Here is a 23,710-nt window from a genome sequence, read left to right as displayed (position 1 = left end):
TGGATCTGATTGAGGCAGACTTTGAGATGGTCGTTGTTGATAATACTTTAGCAAAACGCTGTCACATGATGCATTTGTGTAGGTGGCAAGTAAGAGGCTGTGTTTTTATTCCCTAAATTGGTATTGAGTCTTTGGAAGAGGGTCAGAGGAGAGTAAAGTGACTTGGTCATTGAAGATGTTATCTGATATTTTACTCATTTGGTTCTCCTTTAGAGTAGTGCCATACTCTGTGTTGAAACTTTCAGTTGCTTAAAGCAGTGGGATGCTCATTAATTTTCATTGGAACTGGATATTTTCCTTATAAAGTTCTGCAAGTCTGTGTCTTGATGTTTTAAGTCCTCTTGAGCTACCTAACAGGTTTTTAGGTTTTTTTTCCATTTTTTCTTCTAGTCGTCCTTCTATTATATTTATAGATGAATTGGATGCACTCTGCCCAAAGAGAGAAGGAGCTCAGAATGAAGTGGAAAAGAGAGTTGTAGCTTCCTTGCTGACATTAATGGATGGCATTGGCTCTGTAAGTAGACTCATTAAGACAATCAGTGTGTATGGGAACTAACTGAGTAAAGTAATTTTACTTCTTTTAAGCCAATTTTAGATATGTCATTCAGGGGAAAAGAAAATAGCCCTAGATGAAACTTTATGTAGTGATCTAATGCTTTATTGGATGCTAGGCACAGGGAGGGAATATCTCCTGGTAGCTGGGGGATAAAAAGAAAGTAAATTTTTTCTCCATTTCTGGTCTTTCATTGGACTTCTACTTCTGTAGTTCTGGAGACAAAACTGAAATTTTACTGCGAGCTTGTTGCAGTGAAACTAAAAACTAAAACTAGCTAATTTGATTGCTCTGGCAGAGATCAAGATATTTCTGATGATATGTGGTCTACATTACTAAAGGAAACAATGACTATTTTAAGATTGCCATAGTAAAATTTAGGATATAACAAAAGCCTACTGAAGAAACTCACATACTGAATTCAATTCACATTAGTGTATTACAGATTAAGGCCATAAAATTTGCCAATCTGTCATTCATTCTTTTCTGTTTACTAGCGGGAGAGACAAAAGAACTCTGTCCACAATATGAAAAATGAGCCTCTGCTGTTTATTTAATCTGCAAGTTTCTTGTTATTTTACTGCATTGTGGCTTTTGCTGACCGGTCACGGATTGTTCACAGTCAGAACATATTTTCTCTTGGCAAAGACTGCTGACTGTTTTCCGTGGAGAAAGTACTGCGTTCTCAAAATGCAAATGACAGTGCAAGTGACGTCATTGATTTTGCCTCTCTTTGAATGTGAAAAGCAGAATTTGAGGAAACTAGTTAGGATTTTTGACTTTGCTTTTCCTACTGAGCCTACAGGGGGTTCTGTAACCTGCCATCTCTGTTGCTTTTTATACCCTAAATGATTTGCCTCCCAACCTTGTTTGTTCAGGGTCTATTGAAACCTTTTTGTTCTTGTGCCAGCACTACCTTCTAGCCTAAATGCTGACTGCTTTTTCCTAGGTGCTTACTTTCCTGATACTGGAAAGCAAGTTCTTGGGAATTAGAGAGGCATATGCTGGAATTTGGGGATCTTGGGGTGTAGTTCCTCTTTTGTTGTTTGTATGTACATAAAACCTAAGGTATTGCTAAATTGCAGGTACAGTTCGGGGGTTGATTTGCTTTGCTCCTTTAGGTCTACCATCAGGATTTAATGTGTGTAGGAGCTGTGAAAAGTAAGTAGAAAATATGTTTATGTTAAATTACATTTATGTATGTTTATAAACGTGTTTACAGTTAATATTTTGCATTGTTTGATGTCTTCAGGAAGGCAGTGAAGGGCGGCTCGTGGTACTGGGGGCCACCAATCGCCCTCATGTGCTAGACGCAGCACTGCGCAGACCCGGCCGTTTTGATAAAGAAATAGAAATAGGAATTCCTAACGCCCAGGACCGCCTGGACATACTACAGAAGCTTCTGAAGAAGGTTCCCCATTCTCTCACGGCAGCAGAGATGATGCAACTGGCTGATAGCGCGCATGGTTATGTGGGTGCTGACTTAGCAGCCTTGTGCAAGGAAGCAGGTAAGGATTTGTGTGTCTTATTCAGTACCTTACTTAACAGCCTCTTCTAAAAAAAAAATGAAAAATAACAAGTAGAAATCCACTAATGGATATAAAGTTCTGCAAGTCTGTGTCTTGGTGTTTTAAGTCCTCTTGAGCTACCTAACAGGTATATAATATATATAAATAATAAATATATATAAATAATAAATATATAATCCACTAACTAGTCTACTAATGGCTTTTGAAAGGATGAGATCTGATATTTTTTTCTGTCAAAGGAAATTTAGTCCAGCACAGAGCATGAGGAACACCAGTCTGCTCCTGCACAGACCCAGAAAATGTTTGAGCATTTATTGATTTTAAAAACGAATGTTAAGATTATTAACACCAGGAATCCCTTGTGCCAGTTCTGGGACATCTAATATCTGTCTCTTGGTTTTCTAGTGGTTTAGTGAGTTAACTGACCTACCCCTAGGAATTTTTCTGCTTGGATTGAAATCCCGTGTTGCTTAGGCTGGACAGCTTGTCCTGCAGATCTGCATTCCCAAGATGCTGAGACATTGAGTGTTGATTAATTCTGTACTGCGTGCTTCTGTGTAATTTGTCTGTTAGCAGGAGCCTGTGACTGGGGCTGTGTGTGCTGGTTGGGTCAGGCAGCTCAGCTGGGGCACAGCATGGGGGCCTCCCCTGGCCTCCGGTACCAGCACAGCATTGTAGAACCATCCACACATCCTGCAAGAAGGGTTCAGTATGTTCCAGGCAGTGCTTAAACACAAGCTCAGTTCTGTTTTCGTTGGGCGAAATACTGAAAGTGTGCTGTATCAGTTCTTACATTTTGCTAGAATGTGTCGACACGGTTTAAGTGTTGGACCTTGAGACTACCCAAGAACAGCCGCTTAAAGCAGTCTAGTCAAAATATGACTCTTCAGTTCTGCTTACGCATATTTGCTCCCATATAGTTGGCAAATATGTATTTGCTGTATGTGCTGGTTACTTCTATTTCCTTTGGCACTTGGACAGCTTCCTCTGGCAGTGACCCTGCACAGTTACTTCTTGCATCAGAGTTAACTATTAGGCTGACAGAAGTTTTATTAGCGCTGATGGCGCTGGGAACGGCAAGATCTTTGCTTGCCAATTTCCAGAATTTTAAGGAGATGGTTCTCAAATAAGAATTTGTGGACTTTGCACGGATCAAGATGAAAAAAAATATGTATGGACACAGCAAGGCCTCATAAAGTGCTCTTCTGCTGGCTGTGGTTGTGTTCTAAGTTAGCAAACGTTCATTTAAAGACAAATGTGTACAACCAACAGCAAAAGAAGAGGCTCCCTGTCTGTTTTTCTTCCACTGTGCTTTTGGGAGTTTGTCAGTGTGCCTATGTCACAGTCCTCACATATTAAATCCTTAACTAAGGTAATCTAAAATTTTCATTGAAAAATGTTGTGTTTTGAATTCCAGATGTGATCTAGCCTCAGTGCTGCTTGTGAATTCTGGATATTTTCTCATCCAGCTGCAAAAAGGAAATATTTACCCTCTTTAAGAGGGCATTTCAGACAGCAAATTCTAAACGTTGTGTACACTGAATGTTAAGTGTTTTCTCAGTTCTGTATAGACCCAAAGCTCTGGCACCTACCAGTGGGACTGCAGGATGCACTGCTATCTGGGAGCTTTGCATGCAAACCCATTACTTGGAACAGGGGAATGAGGATCTCTCCTTTTTCACTGATCTTCCCTGAAGTTTGAAGCCATGCTGTTAAATATCTGTCATTTGCTAACTTGGAGTGACCTCTGCTGGGGAAAATATAGCCCAGCTGCTTTAACATTACATACACAGAAATTAAATTGCTAGTGGTTAAGGAATATCCATAGTAGTGTGGGATTTTTTTATTGTTTAAGCTCTCGAAATCTATTTTTATATTAAGTTTTCAACACCTTGTAAAATATTACTAGTTTCACTGGAGTTAGTCTTAGAAAAGAGAACTTTTATGAGGTAGTTTCTCCGTAGCAGCACAGGCTTGTTCCATGTGGCGAGTGTTCCAGTGATTTGTCTTTTTTTGTTGTTTTGCTGAGCAGTGGGCTCCTATTGCTTCACTTCAGAAACTGTGCCGTGGGCCAAGACAGCTTGCTGTCCAGGAATGCTTTCTGATAGTCTGCCTAAGTATTCCTTGTTTACTTTTATCCTATTATTTCTATTTACATCCTTGTATAACACGTTCAGTCTCTCCCTCCTTAGTGTTTACACCCTTCAGATATCTGAAGGCTGTTCTCATGTCCCCTACCTCCTCATTCATTACTTGGCCAAACTATAAATATTTAGCTCGTTTAATCTTTCCTCATAAATAAGCCCTTCCTGCCTTCTGAGAACTTCTGTTGATTTTCTCTGAACTCCCTCCAGTTCGTCAATAATCTTCTGGTAATGTGGTGCTCAGAATTGAACCCGATGTTCGTATTTATTAAAATATAAAACACAATGTAAACGTATGGTTAAGACTGCTGGTGTGAGTTTCTACGTAATCAAGATGTTTAATATTCCGGTGGTATCTGAGTTAAGAGTTCCTTTGCAAATTTTAAATGCAACAGTACCGTCTGACATGCATGCAAGTACGGGTAAAACATGGAAATGAATTTAGAGGCGTGAATTCCGAACTCGGTTGTTACAGCAAGATTATTCTTGCTTGTTGATTGGAGATCTCTTGGCTCTTGGTTACTCCTTTAGCATCTTGAGATGCTTTGTCTGTGGTTGGAAAGCCTGAAAGTTTACAAGCTGGAACTGTTTATATTCTCAACACAAAGTTTAGAGAATTTCTGAAGGACTCATCCTTCCTTATCTTTATACTTCAACTTTGTTTTTATTTTTTATGCACATGTATAATATTGTGTATGGAGTGCTTATATAAACCAAGGTTGTAGAAATTAATATAACATGGTAAAAGTAATAACTGTATGGCTACGACAGCCAAAACTTTCACTTTGGCATCAATAGTTAAGTTTTCTAACATCCCTCATTATAAAAGCTTTTGTTTGTCTTCTATCCAGTTCTGACTAATGTGAATTAACTGAAAGTAAACAGCTATTGTAGAGTTAAATATATTCCAACTGTTTTCTTGGCAGAACTCGCTTGTTCTCCATGCAAGTGGTGCTTGCTTATACTTCTGGGGTCAGACAAACCATTTCTCTTTTCTGTCCAGCAGCTCAGTGCATTTTCATGGAAGTCATTAAGAATTTTCAGGAGCCTCTTAAGATCAGCTTGCACTGAACATTTCTACTGTCTTGTGTTTGTGATGTAAGGAAGGGCAATGTTGTGTATGCTGGAATGGGCAAGGAGAAGAAATGGAGACAAGAAACCCAGAGAACGTGTGTCATTCTCTGGGCTTTTCCAGTCTTAATGTGACCAAACACGTGAAATACTCATGTATGGATGGTGTAATCATCAGTTAAGCATGGTTTTATTTCATCCTTCTAAAGTATTAGAGGATTTTTCTTTCAGTACCTTCTTTTCCACTACAGAAGATAGCCTTAGCATAAAATGAAGTGACAAAATCATCTGGCTGTTTGTATGAAAAAATGCTAGGTATCATGAGCCTTATGATATTGTTGCAAGAGCTGACAACGGGGTGATGAGCATCAGCTCTGTGTCTCAGGCCTTGCTGTTGCACAAGTTACATGTACTTATCTAGTGTTAAGCAAGATACTGTTTGTCAGATTTGGAAATAACTAAGAAATTGCTTATGATCAGTCTTACAAAGTTGAAATCAAAAATATCAGTCCTACTGTGGCAAGAATCACTGGCTTGTATGAAAGGCTTCTCAGAATTAACATACGTCACTCTATTCAAGGTTCCGTTGTCTATGATGACTACACTGGAAAAATAGTGATTTGTTAGGTTTCTTTACTGCCTGGCAGTCTGCTTGTGATTCCCACCGTTAAGTGTGTGTTGCTGCCTCTTGCAACCTGTCCTAAAGGATGACAGCATAGTATGGAAAACGTGCCAGTACCTCAGTAGGCAGTTACCCGTTACCCCTTGGACATCAGCGTACGATGGGATCCTCACGGACGTCTCCGGATGACTTGAGTACCCTCTATGGGATTCATGTGCACAGAAGTCCTGCCGAGGAAAGGGCTTACTGATGTGTGCAGCTGAGAAACTTGTATTCTTAAGATTGGAAGACGTTTACCTAAATTGTTTAGTAGACTACCTTCTAATGTGAACAGCTGCCTTCGGAATTGTTCTGTCTCCAGGTGGAGGCAGTGTTTGGGAAATAGACTGCCATATCCTTGCATGTAATGTCCATGTTTGTACCCTCCTGAGATCTTGTTGCTTCTGCTTTAATTAAGTGGCCACACAGCCTTTTATTAATTCCCTAAAAAATAATAATGGTTTTAATTTAACAACAAAGATAAGCACTCCACTTTTTTGGAAAAACATATGAAATGTTAATTATGTACTGGGGACATGAATGGTATAAACTGTACTGAATGTTAGAAGATGCTTAGCAACAAAGGTTTCCAAATATAGCAATTTTTTATAAACTTATCCTTCTATGGCTGCTTGTAGCATTTCAAGAGAGTGAATATAAATATAACTTGATTTCTTCAAGAAGTGGGTTCAGTCACGTTGTTTACAGAGAGAGGAAGTATTTGCTTTGTAACTCTTAGAATTTATCTCAAACATCCTTGTTCATTGCACATAATTTCAGTGTGCTGATATAAAACACTTGGACTGTGATAAGATAGCATCACGAGGAGAGGAAGAACAAATGTCTTTGTTTAAATTGTGGTCTGTCTTGCAATAACATCAGTTTGGTTCCAGTAAGGATGCTGCAACCAGTGTAACTTCCAAACTAGTGTGAGAGAAGCAGTAATCACTTTGCTTTGCATCAAAGCTTTGCAAATCACCAGACTGCATTACGATTAAAGGCATCACCTTGCTTAGATTTTGAGATTATAGTGGCTCCCTGATTTGAGCTGCTATTAGCAAAAACCTTACAGAAATAAGAAGTTGAGCTGTGTTTTTGAGTAGCATAAGTCAGCATTACTACTGAATCTGAGGAGCTACACAACTTGCATAGACATAAGATGCAATTTGATGGTCCATCCCTTAAAAAATTCTGTTGTCTTCAGATCTTGTTGTCCGTCAAAATCATTTGTCCCTTTTATTGCCCTTGCATTCTCATAAATAATATGGTTAGGATTTGTACCTTGGAATATTGACTATGGGGAGGTATTAGATCTGTAGAAATAGAGGTGACTTAATAGAATACTGTACTTTTTTTTGTTGGTTTTTTTTCTGGAGCCGAGAAACTTGCTTCTGCACCATGTATGAAAGAAAAGAATTTCTGCAACTCACCCTGAAAATCTGCGGGGCTGTTCATCTGCCTTTGCTCTCTTGCATCAGAACAAAACGAGGCAAAGCAATTGCAGGTCTCCTTTAATTAATTAATTAATTAATTTGTTATTCGCCATGATCCACGAGGAGAGAAATTCCCTGAGATCCAGGCCTTTTTCTAAGCCTTGAAAATCATGGTTCAGCTTGAGCCTTTCCCAAGATGATTTGGACCAGGGTTCTGCTGAGGGTGTGCAGTAAACGTAAATATTGTTCTTGGGCTATAATCCCAAGAGTAGGAATGTGGGCTCTGGCACTGCTCTGTTGAAAAAGTGATAAAGGCAGTGGGTGACCAAAGCCTGTGAGTTTATTTATTTTGCAGGGCATTTTTGGGCTTGTTTGCAGATTGACTGGTCACAGTTACAGATAAGAAAGGGAAGGCACTTTCCAATTTCTGTTGCTGTACAAAACAAGTTGGGGAAAGGCCACTTGTCTTGGTGCACAAAGGTCATTTAGAAAACATGGTTTTGATGGGAATATTGTTAATACTGGTTTATTGAAGAATGCATTCTTATGAAATGGAGAGATTTTCGTAGAAGTGCCAGAACACAGGATTCTAAAATGTGCTGAAAAACTCAGATGTGCTGTAGAAGTAACACAGCTAATGAATGTTTAGACTGGAATGTGCAAGTTTTCTTGCACAATGCTCCATCACACAAATCTCCAGTGTAACAAGACCAAGAGAATCAATTTCCATCCTTGGCATTAAGGAGCTGTAAGGCAGTGCTGTGCTCTGTAGTTTTAAGGTTGGGTCCATAATGCAGAGGCCATAAATATCCATAATTTTAAGCTGAAGTAAATGATCTTGTTTGCATTCTTAATGTGTTATGAACAAATGTACACTTGCTTGCAGGCACATGTAATGGAGTGACGTGGCTTCTCTGGACTATGTTTCAGCTGCAGAGGGTGAGATTCTCACCCTTTAACTTCTGCTCAGTGCTGTTCTGATGAGACTGCAATGTTTTTGAATCTTTTTTCCTAGTCTTTCCGTAACTCACTTGCACAGAAGGATGGCTGTCTGAGCACACGTGTGCTAAAATAAAACCCTTGCCTTACTGTCTTCCTTTGTAAAGAGATGCTCTTGTATGTTTCTTTTTGCAGTTATTTTTTCATATTTAACATCTGTCTTTTTTTTTGTTTTCTTTCTTGAATGCTTTTTTTTTTCCTATGGAGAATATTGTTGTCAGGGCATATGAAGTTTGATTTTTCCATCATAACTAGTGTTCCACGCATGGCCATGCAGGAGGAGAGGTGGGAGCGAGGGCAGGAGGCCAGCCATATGCCACCAGGGTTGAGCCAGGACCTGCTGGTTCCCTTGTGCTGACCTGGGAGGGTTTACTCATCTAAGGGCTGAGGAAGACTTCAGGACCTTTAATCTCAGCTGAGAAGCAACTCAGTAGACTTTCTTCTTGATAACAGGACCAGTCTTACTCAGGTCACTTGCCTTAACCAGTGTTCTGCAAGGTGTGTGCTTCCCTCGTTGTCTCCTACCGTGTCCTTGCTGATGTTCCACCTCCAGTCCAGGTGGGACAACCACGCTCACTGCTGCTGCTGGCCAGCACATGTGCACCTTGGTGCCTTTCTGCTGCCGACAGAGTTCATGTTCACTGTAGCTCTGTGTTAAGCAGGCTCTGAGTTATCACAGGTGATTCAGACCAGGTCCCTTGTGGTGAAAAGTGTTCTTTGATTTCCTGGTTCTGGAGTGCGTTCCAGGTACAAATTGGAATTAAATATTTGGGATAAAGCTTTTTTTTCCTCTGAGGCACAGACGTACTTTTTTGGGAAATGACTTGTTTGAAATGTGTGTCACGTTTAGGATCTGTTCTGAGTAGGTGCTCATACTCAGGTTGAAAAGTTATGGTTTTTATCAGTATATGAGTAAAGGGTGATGCTTACTGTATCTGGGACTAGTTTACCTAGGAAAAGAAATGCCCCACGACTAGAGCATGGCTGTACTTTATTTGAGCTATCCATGTAGAAATGGTGTTATAGCAGAAAAGGGTGGCGTTTTCTGCTCCCTCCTAGACTCCAGATAAAATGGTTTCATACATAATGGCAAATCTAGGATTTTTTACTTGATAAAGATAGTGACGTTTTGCCAGCAACTTTGGTTTTTGTATCTGCGTTGGTTTTGTAGTGGTATTAATTACTAGTAGGTATTTGTGGAATGAATGACTGCAGTTGGGACACGTAACTTTCAATTTTTCTAGGAGAAATTTTCCTTGGCTTCCTCACTTGCTGTGGTCTGACAGTATTCCTACTCACAACTAGAGCAGCACTTAGCCACTGCTTGCTGTGTCTTGTCTCTCTGCCTGGTACCAGGACAGCAAAGGCAGCCTTTGTTCTTCTCACCTATGTTTAGGAGCATTGCACAGGAGAGCAGCCTGAAAAGCGGGCTGCCCTCCTCATTTCTTTCTGTTGTCATCTGCGTGGTGTGCGCCTATCTGATCTGTGAATAAACTGTTTCCTATATGAAAGAAGCTTGGAAAATACAGTTCTTCCTTCCTTTGCCTCCCTTGCTGTAGATTTCAGCAACTCGCAGTCAGCCCCATAGACGTGTCCCAGCAGATGCCAGAGCTCCTCGTGCAGGACCGTAAATCACACACAGATTCCCCTCAGCACGTCAGTGCTCAGGTTAGCTGAGTGAGTTTGCAGAGTTATGGCTATGAAAGGTTTCAGAGTATTATCTTTTTTGTGCAAAGAGCATACAAAAGTTCTTAGGGGATTTTCACTTATGAGGCTGGCAGCTAAACACAAATTGCAGAATATGATTATGAGAGCAAAGCTAGGAGTTTCTGCTTTCTGAAAAAATTCTACGTGGGCATGAATTTTGTGTAGAGGTTAAACTCACAAGAAATAAGTTTTAGAAATATATTTATAGCTGTCTTATCCGTAGATATTTTCTCATTCCTTGGTAATTGATTGGTGCGTTTGCTTCTGTACCAACTAAACCAGACCAACACAACAAAACCTGAATTGTGGTGAGTTCTTGGGATGCAGATGGAGGTACACATCTGTGCTGGCTGTGATGACTCCTGCCCCCAGGTAAGAGGAAAGTTCGCTAGTGGTGCACAGACCCAGTGCTGTTGTGCCATTGCTTCGCCTGTGGAGCAGAGGGAATGAGTGGCTTTGCTAAGACATGGCTCTGTTGTCCCTCAGTGCTCATGGCAGCTGCTTTTGTGGCTTCCTCACCGTGAGAGTTTTGCTGGGGCTGCATAGGATGCAAGATTGAACATGTGAGGGTGTGTCACCTTAGCTGATGGCAGCCGGGTCTCCCTCCGTCTGCTACATTAATGAGCTCTGTGTTCTTACGCATCTGTGCACAACTGCAAACAAAATACATACGTGTTCTCTTTTCTCCTTTGAATTTGACCATCCAATATCTTTATGTAATAAGGTGCTGTGAACTCCATTTTTTTTTAATGACATTTTATATTCAGGAATGCTTGTGATTTATAGAATGTGGTGCATGAAGTCCTTTAAGGGATTTCCTAGCGTTCAGTCATGAATGACTGCAGCAAGTAAAAATGGTAACACATAAAGGAGAGGAGTTCCTCATCTTAAAAATATTAAACATTGGAATAACTTCGTACCCATTGCTCATGAAGGATACCCCTCTTATGGTTTCTAAAGTTCAAAATTGAGTCTAAGTTAAAAGAAATGTTTTCTTCTATGGATAAAACTTAAATTTTGGAGGATAGTGTCTAGAGATCAAGAAGTACAGGAGGATGCCCCACGTAGAGCCATTAGGGAGCTGAAATCTTTCCATGTGCTGCTGTACTTTCTGTTTCCAGCAGGAAAGCATTGGGTTGGATCTGAAAGTTGTTGCAGGGAGAAATGGTGCGTGTGTCCTGGACTTGGCCATGATAATCTGGGAGGAAAATGCCTGATTAGCAGGGAAGAAGAAACGTTTCCTCTTGTAAACAAACTTGCACAGAAATTACAAGTTCTGGTATTGTGCTTCTGGTAGAGTAAGTCCAGGCAGGGCAGATTAGCAGAAGAAATGTCTGATGGCACTGAAAGAAGCATGATTAATGATTTTGTTTGGTTTGGTTCATTTCCTCATGTGTTGTGTATATTCTGTTTTTAAAGCCTGAAGTATGTGTGTTCTCTGTTTGGAGTGGATGCTTTCTATTATTTACAGTAGTATGTAATTATACACAGACTGACAAATGCAGCAGTGTAGTAGAGTCTATTTTTAGGCTCAGGCATTTGTGATTCTGATCTAATGTGCCAACCCTTAGCCAAACTACGAGCAGGAAAATCTTGCAGGAAACTATGCTACCTACCTCCTGCTCAGCCTGGTACCAAGGAAGGATCAGCTGTACCAGGACAACGTGTTCTGCTGGCTTTTTCCCTCCTGTCCACTTAATTTCCTCTGTTCTAGACAGACAGGATGAGTTAGTGAGGTGGAGTGCACAGTTGCTGGACTGGAACAGATTGTTTATTTTCCATTGTTTGTAATCATGCATGACTTATTATGCTTGTTTCTTTCCAGTTTTTTGTGTTATTTTTTTTAACTGGGATTTTCCATTTATACTCCCCCAAGGATCAGCATTGCTCACAGTTGCAGTCACTGCCCTCTGAGCTGCATTCCTGCTCAGCACAGGAGAACCCTGGGGACCAGTCCCTTTCCCCACAGGGAGGATCCGTTGACCATCTCTACCACCCCTCACCCTGTCTGAATCTTCGGTTCATCTCCATCATCAGCAGTGATGAGCTCATGTTTGCTGTGGTGTTTCGCCTCCCTTGCCTGTGCCCTGCTCCCAGCAGCCCATTGTGCACCCTGCCCCATGTTTCCGTATGTTACATGTGTCTCTCGGTGTCTCCAGACAAAGATGTGTTTTTTTCCCTCAGGCAGGCTGCTGACTGTATCCTTCTGTTTGTAAGACTTTTTTTTCCCTCCCTCTGGTTAGAGGTCAGTCTGAAGTGCAGGAAAGAATGATTATGATAACAGGAGGAAACAGGAAGAATCATGCTTTCTTTTTCAATCTGTTTTTTATTATTGTTTTAATGTAAAACATTGTTTCAATTAAATGCTGACCTGTGCAATGGCGTGTGCATGCATGTGTTGAAATGAATTCAGGCTTTGTCTGGAGAGCTGTGACTTTGCTATTCCTGTTCTGGATCAAGGCTGTGGCATCTCAGACCCACTGCCAGTGACCGCAGTTTCATTCTTATGTTCCAGCAGCACAGATAGGCACCATCATGAAGAGCACCCTTCTCTTTGGGCCTTTCTATGTGGTGTTCTCTCTCCACTTTGAAGTAAAGTCATTTATTTTAGGAATTCCTTACATAATGGAAAAAAAGATAGCCATGGCGAGATTAAAATTTGTGCTAAACGAGCATAACTGATGGAACAGTTATGTACAGAAAGGAAACACGGAGCTGCTTTCTCCAAGCCTTAATTTCCTAATATTTTATTTATTCTTTCATGTTAGGGTGAGTATGCCACAGGAATTGACTTTACCCAAAAAAATGTGTAGGACTTGACCCCCGGTGCCTGCTTTCACCTCTGAGCATTTATCACAGTGCCTCTAGAATAACTCACCCCATTTGTTATTTGCTTGAATGCAAATTTTAATTCTGCAGGGGTGCCTCCTCACTCAAGTTTTTCATTTGCTTGAAATGAACTGTTCTGGAGGAAGGAAGAAAGGGGGAAGAAGAACCATGAAAACTGTCTGGCTTATTAAAATGAGTCAGTTGTATTTTATATGTGTCCTCTGGTGACCAGATTTTCATTTTCTCCTCAGCCTTGTGGAATGTTTTTATTTATATATCTTATTAGTTCTGGATGTTCTGCACAAGGGGAAACCTGAATTACAAACTTTTTTTTCATTATTGTATTAAGAGCTGGGGTATTAAATGCAGGTGCTGTGGCTCTGTCATAATTGGCAGTTAATGGAGAGACACCAGCTGTACTGGTGCACAGGGGAGGTATTATATCTCTTCACACGCTGTATATATTGTAGGAAATGCAGAATTCCTGTCATTGTCAGAAACTGCGTGTCCCCATCTACCATTCCTCCGTAGAATAAAGACAATAATCTGCTGAAAGTTAACACCGCATCTATTTTCAGAAACAGCTTATCCCATTTATTGTGCTTTCATGTAGCGTTAATTGATGTTTTGTTTGGTTAAATATAGAAAAGATTTAACAAATGTTTGCCTTTTTATGGTCATGCAAGACTAACTGGTGCTGCAGTGGCTGCCTCATATTTTCTTGCAGCACATGGCAGGTTATCCTACATATCTGTGTGTATGTGGAGTGCGTACGTGGCTGTATGCCTACACTCAAGATTATACTTGTTATGCATTGACAGATCACACACTGAACTGTTTTGATTCGTAGAGCAGGGTTACAAAGGAAAAGAGAATCCTAATCAACAGAGAAATGGACAGTTTTACAGCCGTCTTACGAGTACTAGTTTAACACTTGCCTCAATTACTCTTTATCTCTCCCTCTTCCCAGTTTGTGGTTTAAAAATGTGTTTAGGTCATTGTACGGATATTCTTGCCCTCTTAGCTTCATCTCTTGGAACACGGGGATAAGGCTGTTTTGTTCTGTCTTTTGGAAGCAATCTAGTTTATATTCTGTTTATATGTGGTCATAAAATCCCCTTTTTCTTCCTCTCTCCACAGAAGTGTCTTGCATGTTCCTTGACCTAGTTAGGGCCCGGCGCTGGGGCATGCTTTTGAATGTCATTTCCTTTCCAGTGCTGCTGTGTGTTTGTCCATTGTACGCTTCATGTTTGTGAGAAACAGGATGAAGTCTACATGTTTTTCTGCTTTTTGTTTTTAATAGGTCTGTACGCGCTGCGGAGAGCTCTGGGGAAGAGAGCTCGCCCCTCAGACACCGAGGTGGCTGGGTCAGTGATGATTGCTTTCAATGACTTCCTGCAGGGGATGAAGGATGTCAGGCCCAGCGCCATGAGGGAGGTGGCAGTTGATGTGCCAAAAGTAAGTTGTTTTTTGCAGTACACTAGCGACATTGTTAGAGCCACATTAAGAGTCACAGCTACGCATTGAAATGTCTTACCAAAAGAGAGTTGGTTTGTAAAGCGGAAGTCTCAAGTTGCCAATAAATGCTGTGCATCATCTTTTTGTTTGCATATTTAATTAATTATAATTTTGAAAACCTATTTAGTTTGCAATGCTCTGGAAAGAACTGGTCGTGTAGGAGCACATTTCCTGATCTGCACTTTTATGTTCTGAGCACGTTAATGGAGTAAAAATCTTAAGATGTCTGCTTAAAGCTGATCTTGATTAGCTGTGTAAGCTGAAGCCTTATGTAAAGCAGATACAAATTTAAGTAGAAACCAAGATAGCATTTGTAATCAAAGTGTATTGAAACAAAGAGAGAGTGATTGCTGTGATTTGTGTAAAGCAGCTGAGTAACTCCACGTGCAGTTCTTACTGCTGTGACCTGGATGTCTTCAAAAATCACAAAGCTTTGAGGGCAGAATCGGGCTCTGTAGGTAAGTAGTGACTTACCCATGAAGTGCTGTCATTACACAAACAGTTCTTTTGGCAGTGCCAGATTCAGTCATCGTTACCACACTCGCAACCCTTTCAGTTATGTTGTGCCTGCTACTGAATGACTGTAACACATAAATTGGTCTGTGGCTCTCATCTGGTTTAGGAAGATTCAGCAAAAGAAAACATTGTATTTCATCGTGCTACATTTTGACTCTACTAGCAGTTGTGCCAATGTTTTTCATCAGCTCTCCAACCTGAAGAAAACATTTATGTCTTACTGCATGACTATGAGTCATCAGGGAATGAAGTTACACAGCTACAGACCCCTATTCCCATACTATAAGAATAGGAAATAAAATCTTTGAATAGGATGCTGCATGGAGCCAGGTCGGATAGTACACTTGGCTTGTTAAGAGTCCACGCTGTGCAGTGAGTGCTTGGTAGAAATGCCTGGGTTGGCCCCTGACAGCTTTTTCTGGAAATGGTGTAGAGGCATTAATATCCACAAGAGCTAATTAGTTCTGCTGAGAACCAGAACTGCTAATCCTCTTGTTGCTTACTGTGCTGCTGTCTTTTGGGCTCACGTCATTATCACTGCTTTGTGCCTTCTAGACATATCAACCCATTTGGAGTTACTGCTTAACAGCACAGTTAAGACATATGTAAGTCAAAGTCCTGCAGAAAGTATAGTCTGAATCCAGATCAACCTACTATTCAGGCTCTTGTAATCCATAAAACCATCCTTCTGGTGGCTTTCTCAGGCATCACGTTTTTGTTAAATGCCAGCTGAGTCACTGGAATACTACTAAAATTCATTCCTTTGTTGGAAGGAAGGCATGATCTAGTGCAGATTCCTTTTGTGCTTACTGATTTTTATGTTGATTTTTACAAAATAGTGAATATGCTGTGCAGATATAGGGTAAATTTCAGGTCACTTACTTGGTGCCTGTGGTGACTTTAAAGTGGAAGCTAGGCTCCAAATATACCAGATGCATTCAGAAAGTGTGTTGTCCTACATTAAGCTACTGAAGGAGATGCTTGAGCTGAGTTTAACCACTATTTTGGACTGTGGAGCTACCTTTCTATCAACATAAGGTACCTGTCTGTGTTCTGAAGCTGTCTAAATATTGGGAAATACCTTGCACAGCTGTCTGTGAAAGTCAAAGTAGTGTGAATACAGAACTGTAACCTTCCCTCATTTCTGGAGTAAGTTATTCCTCTTTACTAATTGCCCTTATTTCAATCCAGTACTTTCTGTTCATGGACTTGCACCATTTAACTTTTCAGCACTTTACTAATTGGATGCTAACATGCTGTACTGTGGTACACTATATAACTGCTCTGCGGTAATGCACACCTACAGGAGCTTCCTTACTCGTGTTGTATTTTTATCGAAATTTAGAAAATATGCTGAGGGGAGAAAAGCAAAGGAAAGCGTGAACAAGATAGGAATGTGGCTATCTTCAAGAAACTTTTTTATTCTGGCTAATGCATTCGTCGTATTTTGTAAAATTATCCTTCATTATATTCTTCTCATTTGTAAAACTGTAATAGTTTTTCTTTGCCTTCTCTCCTTTTCCTAGGAGCTATCCAGGTTGACAGTTAGTTGTACAGGTAATATTGTTAGAAAATCAGGTATTACATTCCTTCATGTTTCAAAGTCTGACATCAGTGCTGTTTGTCATCTACAAAATCCTTTCTTAAAATATCTTCAGACATGAAATAAATGATCTGTTGTGTTGTTGTTTGTTTGTTTGTTTTCCAAATAGCAGACGGAAATCTGATGTTAATATTAATGATATCCTCTTGCTGCTAGTTGTAGATATATTCCTAACTCGGCAGCCCCCTTTGTATGAATGGACCTTTTGGGCTATGCACTTGGTTATTAGTAAATCCATTGATGCACATGCTGAATTAGTTGAGATTTTCGTGATTTTTAACTTTCTGTTTTTTTCCTAAGGTGGTTGTCGTTTTCAACTGTTTCGAAGTAGCTATGTGCAAATTGAATGAGCAGAGTGCAGAGTAACTTATAAATAAAGCCACCATTAAAGGAATGTAGTTGAAATGCTTCTTCCCTCATAGTCTAGAGACCATTTTCCATTTTTGTTTTTGGGGGTTGGTGTTACCCCTCATACTTATTTTATTATGAATTCCAAATTGTTTAAACTTTGCAGTGCTTCTTCTCTGAAATCAATGCTGCGTGCCTTGCTGGGACCAAAGCAGACTTGTCTGCCTGCTTCTACATGGTTTCTCAGTTTCCATTTGTTCAGAACCTTTCTTGAACTTTGCTATGTGTCACAACCTTGTTAGAAGGTTTTTTGCAGCAGGAATTTAGGAGAAAGGGGATGCACGTTATAAATCAGGAAGTTAATACTTCAGCTGTTTGGAAAGTTGCACCGCAGTTGCAGTTCTTCCCTCTCCTGTGGGTTTTTCAGAAATATTTGGGAATGCTGTGGATTTCACTTGCCTGCCTCATTCCCTTTACTGTAATTCAACACTCAGATTTGTGTCTTTGCAGACAAAAGGTTCTGGAAGAAACATCCTTTGCACGCCTGCTTTATTTCTTTATTGCTGCTGCTCACAACCTCTGGGGAGTTGCTGTTCTGCATCATATTTGAGCTCTGTTGACCTGGGGAGAGCTAAAGATTATGGCAGTAATGAAATCTTGGTGCCTTTTGCACTGAAGCAGATCACTGTCTGTCTCTGTGGCTGTCTCCGGATGCGTAAGCTCAGCCCTAAGGCTAATCTTTTCCACCACTTCCACAGTGGCAGAATATCACACTTAATTGCTGTGTTGCAAGGCTTTTCCCTTCAGTCCATGTGCAGGTTAGGATGTGCAGCTAGGCATTCTGCTGTGTGTACTGTAATGTGTGTTAATTGCTGTCAGGAAATTCCTGAGGATGGTTTGCAAAAGCAATCCTCCTAATTCGGCTAAGTGTATACTAGCTTATGTGAATCTAAATGAATCCTTAGTTCTGAGTGTATCAGTGTTGGTAGACTGTGGTGGTTTTTCCCCCACTTACCTCTCTCCTTTTGAAGAGTGAAAAAGAAATATATTTTGTGAAAAACTTCTCCAGAATGTGAAGGTAGTGTGTTATTAGCTGCTTTTGCTTTTAACGCCATTGCTGTTTGAATTCCACCTGATTAAATTGGCTGAAATTATGCCTGGTTAACTTCTTTGTTGGTTTGTTTGTTTTTTAACTCGTACTTTGCAAGCTCACCTTTAGTGTCCCAGTTTGTATGTCCCGCCTCATTTATCCCTTTCCATTTTTAAAATGTAAGCAAAATCAGAGCAAGTCTCCAGATTTTCCAATATATAGAGAGGACCCACTTCACCATCTTTATAATTTCCATCACTGGTGATGATAGATATTATATAGCAGGTCCTAATGCCATTTAAATAATGCAATCTATGCAATAGTGTGTATTTAAGAGGGGGTAAAAGAACATACATGTGTTTTCTCCCTGGCTTTTTCTGTGTGTGCAAGTACCACTAGTGGGTTTGCCTACTGTTGCTAAAAAGTTGTAGGAAATTCCTGATGGCTTAATCAGTTTTAAGGTTCTTCCTTTGTGTTTGTCAAAATCTCTTTGTCTTGCAAGGAGGACATTACAAAACCATACACTAGCAGGTGTGAGGGAGCACTTATACTGAAAATGGGAATGGGAATCAGGCATGAAATTTGAGCTAAAAGAGGTTGTTTCTGTATTTGGAAGTAAGGCGTTTGATACATGTCTGCTTTCTTAAAACTTTTTTTATGGTAATTAAAAATCTATAGGTGTGTTTCCGTCTCTTATTGTGACAGTTCAGGCAGGAATCTTTCAGTTCAGGAAGGAGTCTTTCAAACTTTTAGGCATTATGTGCCTAACTCAGTCATCTTGTCACTGTATCTGCTCCATCCAAATGAAAGAGGGAGAAGCTGAGTGAGAGACTACGTGTCTCTGGAAGTGTTCATCCTTCAGCTGGGTCACTCTGTGAAGGTCTCTCTCTTTAGACTTTGTTGAGAGCCCAAGGTATGCAGGTGAAAGCTAGGTGGTATGAATTTGAGCTTCTCTTTCCCTCTTCACTTCTACACCATTGGGGAATTTCTCACTTTACTATTTTTACTGAATTAAGACAAATGCTTTCATTTCATAGAATCACAGAATCATTAAGGTTGGAAAAGATCACTAGCATCATCTAGTCCAACTGTAAAAACTAGAGACCTTTTTGTGCAGCCCATTTCCATGTATTTGCTGCCATTCTTTAATTTGATTGTGTGGCTAGTCTTGCTGGTATTATGGAACAGCAACAGAAAAGGATGTTTTGTTGTGTTTTTTTTTTGTTGTTGTTTGTTTGTTTTTTGTTTTTACATTACTTCTTTGAAAAAGCGCCTCAAGAAGGAGTATTGCCAGGCTGCAGAAGTTGGCTTTTGAGTTACCAGAACAGTCCTGCCACTTTGGTAATGCTCCCACTAAAATCCTTTCCTCCTGCTACTTAGTTACTCTGCTGGGTCTTATTCAGTCTTCTCTTTGCTCTGACCTTCTGAGCTGGTATCAGGGAAATAGGGATGAGCCAAGGAATGATAACAGAGAAAGGTGATCCATTGCCTCTTGGTGATATTCTGCTTGTGTTTCAAGTTTGGCTTGAAATTGAATGGTGATTTATGTCTAGTAAATTTTTTGAAGAGCGTTTTAAGACAGAAGATCATTTGATTTTGGTGTGTCTTGACGTGTTTAATTTTTAAGGTGGATGGGAATGGATGGTGACAGAACAAGAATGAGTGGAGAATGTGGGTAAAATTCTCAGGCTTGTGTTGAGCTGGAGATGTGTAGCATGTTTTAGATCTGTCTGCTGTTTTGGGAAGGACATATTTGTTATCTATGACAAGCCTGTCTTGTGTATTTAACAAAGCAAATTTGACTACTAGTTGAGTTTGAATAATATTCTTTTATTTTCATAGATATTTGTTTGTTTATTTATCAGTTTCTAGTCAAGACTGTAGTGCTTCTGTCATAGATAGGAGTGATGGTGCTGGCAACTGGACAAACCCTGCTCAAAAGTTGAGCTTACTGAAGTCAAACACCTAGGACCAGAGCAACACTAAGTAAAACCTTCTTGGTCTCATGCAGTCTTCATGTAAACACTCAAGTAAATACTCAAGAAAGACACCAAGATTAGAATTTCTGCATCAGTGGAGTGAAAAAGAGAGCTGAGTTGTGATTCATGATAACAGAAAGTGTTATTGCCTAGATGGTCATGCTGTCATTTTTTAATTTTTTATAATAATAAAATTGGTCTGTTTTGCAGATATCTTGGTCAGACATAGGAGGACTAGAAGATGTCAAGCTGAAATTGAAGCAGGCAGTTGAATGGCCTCTCAAGCATCCTGACTCCTTCATCCGAATGGGGATTCAGCCTCCAAAAGGTGTGCTGCTTTATGGACCTCCTGGATGCTCAAAAACAATGATAGCAAAAGCTTTGGCTCATGAAAGTGGCCTCAACTTCTTGGCAGTGAAGGTAGGCCATTCATTCTTAGAGTTTCTTACTCTCAGATAACAATTTATCAATTTCCAGTGGTAAAATCCAGTGGCTCTTTGCATTTCTTAGCATGTGTATTGTCTTGTGAAGAGGACTGCTGCTTCCTTAGATGCTTGTGCCTCTTTTTCTCTCTCTCTTTCTCAAAGCATAGAGATATGGTTGAGTAGCACTTAAATGCTATTTTTATTCTAGTGAAAAGTCTTAATTATTAGCATTATTTTATTGTAAAAGTTTTTTCATGGAAACAATGAAATTCTTCAACAATGCAAATCTGGACAGTGGGTAGCTGTTCTTACTGTAATATTTACTTGCTTGCTTAGAGATATTATTGACTCATCTCTTATGCTCATTTTTATTCCTCAGTAAAATCACTTTCTTTGTCATACTACCCCTATTTTGTTACAGGTTTCTCATGCCCAGTTAGTGTTGTTTTCAGGGAAAGTGATTCTATTTCATCATGACTTTGAAAGTTTGCAAAATTTGTTATATCTGGAGTGCTCTTGAATCAGTGGGATGTTCTCTCAGCATTAAGAAGCACAGAGAAGTTGCCTGTGAAACAGTGTGATTGATTACTGCAGGTTGTATGGAAAATGCATGAATGGAAGTTATTAAATAATAATATGGAGCTTCAATGCATAGAAAGGAAAAAAGATAGAGTGATTCCACATGGAGTAGTCTTGCAGCTGTGTAAGAATGTTAATGAAGTGCAAGGAAAAACATTTGTTTAAGTATTTTTCTTTTTAAAAGTATCTCTTCAACAGTATGATCACATATTCTTCTCTGTTGAGCATCCCTTCACTCACAGAATGTTTGGCATTGCTAGCCCCTGCAGAGCTCCCTCCTGTGCCTGACCTTTGAGCTACACTGCCAGCGGAGCTCTGGAGGCAGAAGTGGTTGCACTGACCCTGCAGCCCTCTGCTGCATGTGCCTCCTGGTGCTGCAGATAGGCCTCTGGGTCACGGTCACACCATCAAGAAGGGTCTCAGAAACCTCAGCCCTTAAGAAATGCTGGCTTTCCTGCCTTCCATGAAGACAGAGTTGGTCTTTGTACTCCAGAGTTACTGGTAAACAAGGTAACCTTTTCTTCCTGTGCTTCTTAAGAAAACATTCTTTCATTGTTTTGCTCAATGCACTGATGCCTGAAAGGAAGGGAAATAAAAGTTTCAATTTGGAAAAACAAAAAACAAATAACAACCCCCTTCCCCCCCCAAACAATTAAAAACGAATGCTGATGTCACCTGTTCATTCATCAGTCTTACTGCATCACTGAAATGCCTCCTGGGGCTGTATCATCATAAAGAATGGCTTGGGCTGAGTGTGAGGCATCTTAAGGTGCACCAACATGAAATGCTTTTGATACAGTAATGCGGCCTTTCTTCAGGGTGTAATTCTAAGGGTGTAACCCCCACAGCTGCAGCAGAAGGGGCTACCTTGGGGAAATGCCTTTTATTCTCTCTCGACTTAATCCCTTGGCCTGGAAGTAGTCAAATATTCAATGTACAGATGTTTTAAGAGGCACATCACTGGAGTGTGTCCAGCCTTGGATAGCTTGTCTCCAGGAAGGGAATGTAGCCCACTTTCCCTAACTTTACGTTTGCTTCCTGGACAGAAAAGGCAACATCCATCATGTACTAAATGTGTTAAACATCACTGTCTGTAGCACTTCTTAAAGCACAACAGGCTTGAATTCATTTCCACTGATTGGGTTCCTGCAATAAATCCAGAGTAGATGAATACAATTTTTTTTTTGAGCAAAATAATTTTTCTTTTAATTCTGACAATTTTCCCTTTGTTACGTCTCACATCTTTGTTGCTGTAACTGATATCAGCATTTTTGAAATGGAAGAGAGTTTTGTGATAATTTACTTTTCAGATCTGTTTTTCTTGGTTCTGCTCCAAATGAGTGACCTTGATGAAAAGTGTCTGCAGTACAGCCGGTAGGATACGTGTGCTCCTGCAGCATAGTTCAGAGGGTTAAGGTTCTTGGGCCCTTCCCAGGAACGGACCACGGGCAGGAGGCATTGTTCTGGCGATGCATGAGGCCGTGGCAGGGTGCCACCTCTCTTCCCCGTGCCTGAAACCTGACAGGGAACTGGATAGGTTATGTGTGGCTCTTAGTTGGGCCTGTGGTTTTTGGAAGATGGCCCTACCACATTCAAGGCATGCGGGTGCGGTGAGTGCATCTCTCTCCAGAAGTGAGCAACTGGAATGCAGCAGGCATCTCCTGGTCCAGGAGGACTCTGTGCTATTGTCCAGATGTGTATGTGCAGTGTCTCTCTGATTTGGCTAGCTGCCTCTGTTAGGTTAAGTACTTACTCTGGGCTGTATGTCATCTCCTAAAACATGATGTTTCCGAGTGTCTTTGGAGTGACTGGTTGTCACAGTGCATTATTAGACGTGATCACATGGCGTGGCCTCGAGTGCACGTCTGACTTGTTTCTAACGTGGTCTGGAAGCTAGGCAAAGTCTAGATGTAATTTCTGGGCAGAGGAGCTGAAGAAAATAATGTGATAACAGATGTTTGACGTTACATCCTGTTCTCTCCTGAAATCTATTGTGAGGTTTGAATGGTTAGTATTACAATGAATGTGCCCTTTTGTAAACACGTTCTTTGATACTTTTCCAAAACTTTTTATAGCTGTATTTTCATCGAGATGGGTGACCTTTCGCTTTTCCAGAGAAAAGCGGTTGCTTTGCTTGTTTGTTTTTACAATTCCTAAGGGGAACTGTTTATTTTTATTCCTTCACTGACTGTCTTTCTTTGTCTTGCATACAATATATCAGCTAAATTTACTCCGGAGGAGGTTTTCAACTGTTTCCCAGGGAATGACTCTTTCTGTTACTTCCTATCACCCCTCTTTTAAATCTCTTATAGCATTGAGGCTTCCCAGGGTTTTAGTGTTCATCTTGATACATTTTTTTCCTCAAAACCTCTTACCAAAAGACAGCCGAATTCTGCTCAACTTCCAGGAATGCTGTTAGTGTTTTGTAATCATGAATATACGCAGGTAGATGACTGGGTGAAGGAGTGAATTAGGACGATTTTTTCATTCCTTAGTGATTGAACATCAGTCTTGGTTTTATCAAAACTTTCTGATCAGGTTGAATTCTTACTTCTGTCAGTCTTCTATGTGTCTTCTTCGTGCTCCTCTTGCACGGTCCCCAAAGCTTCTATTTTTTCTCAGAGATGTATTTTATGCATTTCTTCTACCAATGGGAAAATTTTATGCAGATATTACACCTATAAACCTTATTAGGATGGGGGATGTGATTTTCAACAATCTAGTGA

At 40.3% G+C, this 23,710-nt stretch overlaps 1 protein-coding gene across 1 annotated transcript in view; it reads left to right on the top strand.

Moving 5' to 3' along the window:
* AFG2A (AFG2 AAA ATPase homolog A) overlaps positions 1 to 23,710 on the top strand; it is a gene marked incomplete at its 5' end in the record, with an annotated part of 180,949 nt that overhangs the window by 8,965 nt on the left and 148,274 nt on the right. Inside the window, 4 exon segments of the mRNA XM_079534101.1 lie at positions 391 to 514; positions 1,806 to 2,061; positions 14,230 to 14,384; positions 20,191 to 20,400. Coding sequence (XP_079390227.1) covers positions 391 to 514; positions 1,806 to 2,061; positions 14,230 to 14,384; positions 20,191 to 20,400 — 745 coding nt within the window.

This window comes from Tetrao urogallus, assembly GCF_951394365.1.
Source record: "Tetrao urogallus genome assembly, chromosome: 4".
NCBI lineage: Eukaryota > Metazoa > Chordata > Aves > Galliformes > Phasianidae > Tetrao > Tetrao urogallus.
The sequence above is the reverse complement of the archived record's forward strand: the minus strand, read 5'-3'. Positions and strand labels throughout refer to the sequence as shown.